Genomic DNA, 1,516 nt, shown 5'->3' with positions numbered 1-1,516 from the left:
CACATCACACCTAGCCCCGCCCCGCTAGCTCCGCCCACACACTTCCACGCCCCGCCTCTGCGCCCTACCTTGCGGCTGAACTCCTGGGCTTTGCGTCTGCGCTCTCGGTGCACGGCGTCTGGGCGCTTGCGGCCAGCCAGGCGCAGTAGTTCACGCCCCAAGGCGAGGCCGCAGCAGGAGCGTGGGCCTCGGAAGGCTGTGATCGCGGCAGCGGGGCCAGAAGCCACGCTGGGGCCGTTGTCGGGGCCGGGGAGCACGCCAAGGCTGGGTGGCACACGCGGACAGCGCCGTGCCAGGCGCACGAGGCGCTCGCGGCTCAGACCACCCACTGCCAGCCCTTCCACCTCCAGAATCTGGTCCCCGGGTCGCAGTCCCCCGGCATGTGCACTGCTCCCCTCGGCCACCTCCAGGACGAAGCAGGGGCCAGAGCCACCCAGGCGGAAGCCGAAGTCCTCAGGCCAGCCCTGGTTGGTGGCCGGCATGGCAGCGGTGGTGGTGTAACTGGAAAGGGAAACAGAGCACAGAGATTCCTTGTCCTGTCTGTGTCTCCACAGACTGTCAAAGGCCCAGGGGGAGTGTGCCAGCCTGGGCCCTTACTTCTCTCTGCCTCCTCCCTGCCTCTTTATCTCTGTTTATGTTCCCCTCCGTCTCTCTATACTTATCCCCCTCCACATTTAGCCTGTTTGGGGCTGAGTCTCTCTCTTAAAATTTGCTAGAGGTTGCATGAAAGCCAGAGACCTAGAGAGAGAAAACACCCCCACGGGGTGTCACACTACACAATCCCTTCTCCTCCATCTTGCCCTCCTTTGAGGACTTTGGAAAGGCTGGCACATGAAAACACACTGGTCCAGGACTGGAACCCACAGTTGGTTCTTGGGATCCAGCCGCCTTAACCACCAAACCACCGGTTGCCTGTCTGGGCCTGAGTCTGAACAGCAGAAGGAAGTATGGCTGAGAAGATGGAGCTCAGGAGGGATGGATTCCGAGTGGGAGGTCAGAAGGGCAGTCTGGGGGGCAGCGTGACAGAGCATAGGGGTTTGGACCATCCATGATGAGGGTGTGCAGTCTATAGGTAGAGGGGCAGGGGAGAGCTGGAGCTGGGGCTACTTACTGCCTCAGAGTGTTCTCAGTGCCCCAGGGGACCCAAGCACCAAGGTGGAAATCCTTGAATTCATCCACTCATTTTTCTAGATTGTCGATGTCTCTGGACTTTATAATTTACCAAAAAAAAAGTATATATTGTTTAAATGTAAAAGACAAATGATTTTTTAAAAGGTGTTGCCATAGGGCTCACGTGCTTGTGGAAGAGAAAGAGAGGGAGAGAGAAAGTGAGAAATCACCCCCCAGGGGCATGACCACCCTGTAGCCCCTTCTCTGTTCTCCTCTCAGAACTTTGGGCACTTCTGGCACTCACACACATCCGGCGTGATCTTCCAGCCATTGGGTCTGGGACTTGAACCATGGTTGGTCATGTGGTAGTCCAGCACCCCAACTTCTACCCTACCTGCTGGTCCCA

The 1,516-nt window shown here is 57.9% G+C and overlaps 1 protein-coding gene across 1 annotated transcript in view; it reads right to left on the bottom strand.

Moving 5' to 3' along the window:
• Window positions 1–482, bottom strand: part of GRID2IP (Grid2 interacting protein) — a 59,771-nt gene extending 59,289 nt beyond the window's left edge. Inside the window, 1 exon segment of the mRNA XM_006143671.2 lies at window positions 69–482. Coding sequence (XP_006143733.2) covers window positions 69–482 — 414 coding nt within the window.
• Window positions 483–1,516: the final 1,034 nt, after the last annotated feature.

This window comes from Tupaia chinensis, unplaced genomic scaffold (assembly GCF_000334495.1).
Source record: "Tupaia chinensis unplaced genomic scaffold, TupChi_1.0 Scaffold000101_1, whole genome shotgun sequence".
Lineage (NCBI taxonomy): Eukaryota > Metazoa > Chordata > Mammalia > Scandentia > Tupaiidae > Tupaia > Tupaia belangeri.
This window is presented reverse-complemented; position numbering and strand designations above follow the sequence as displayed.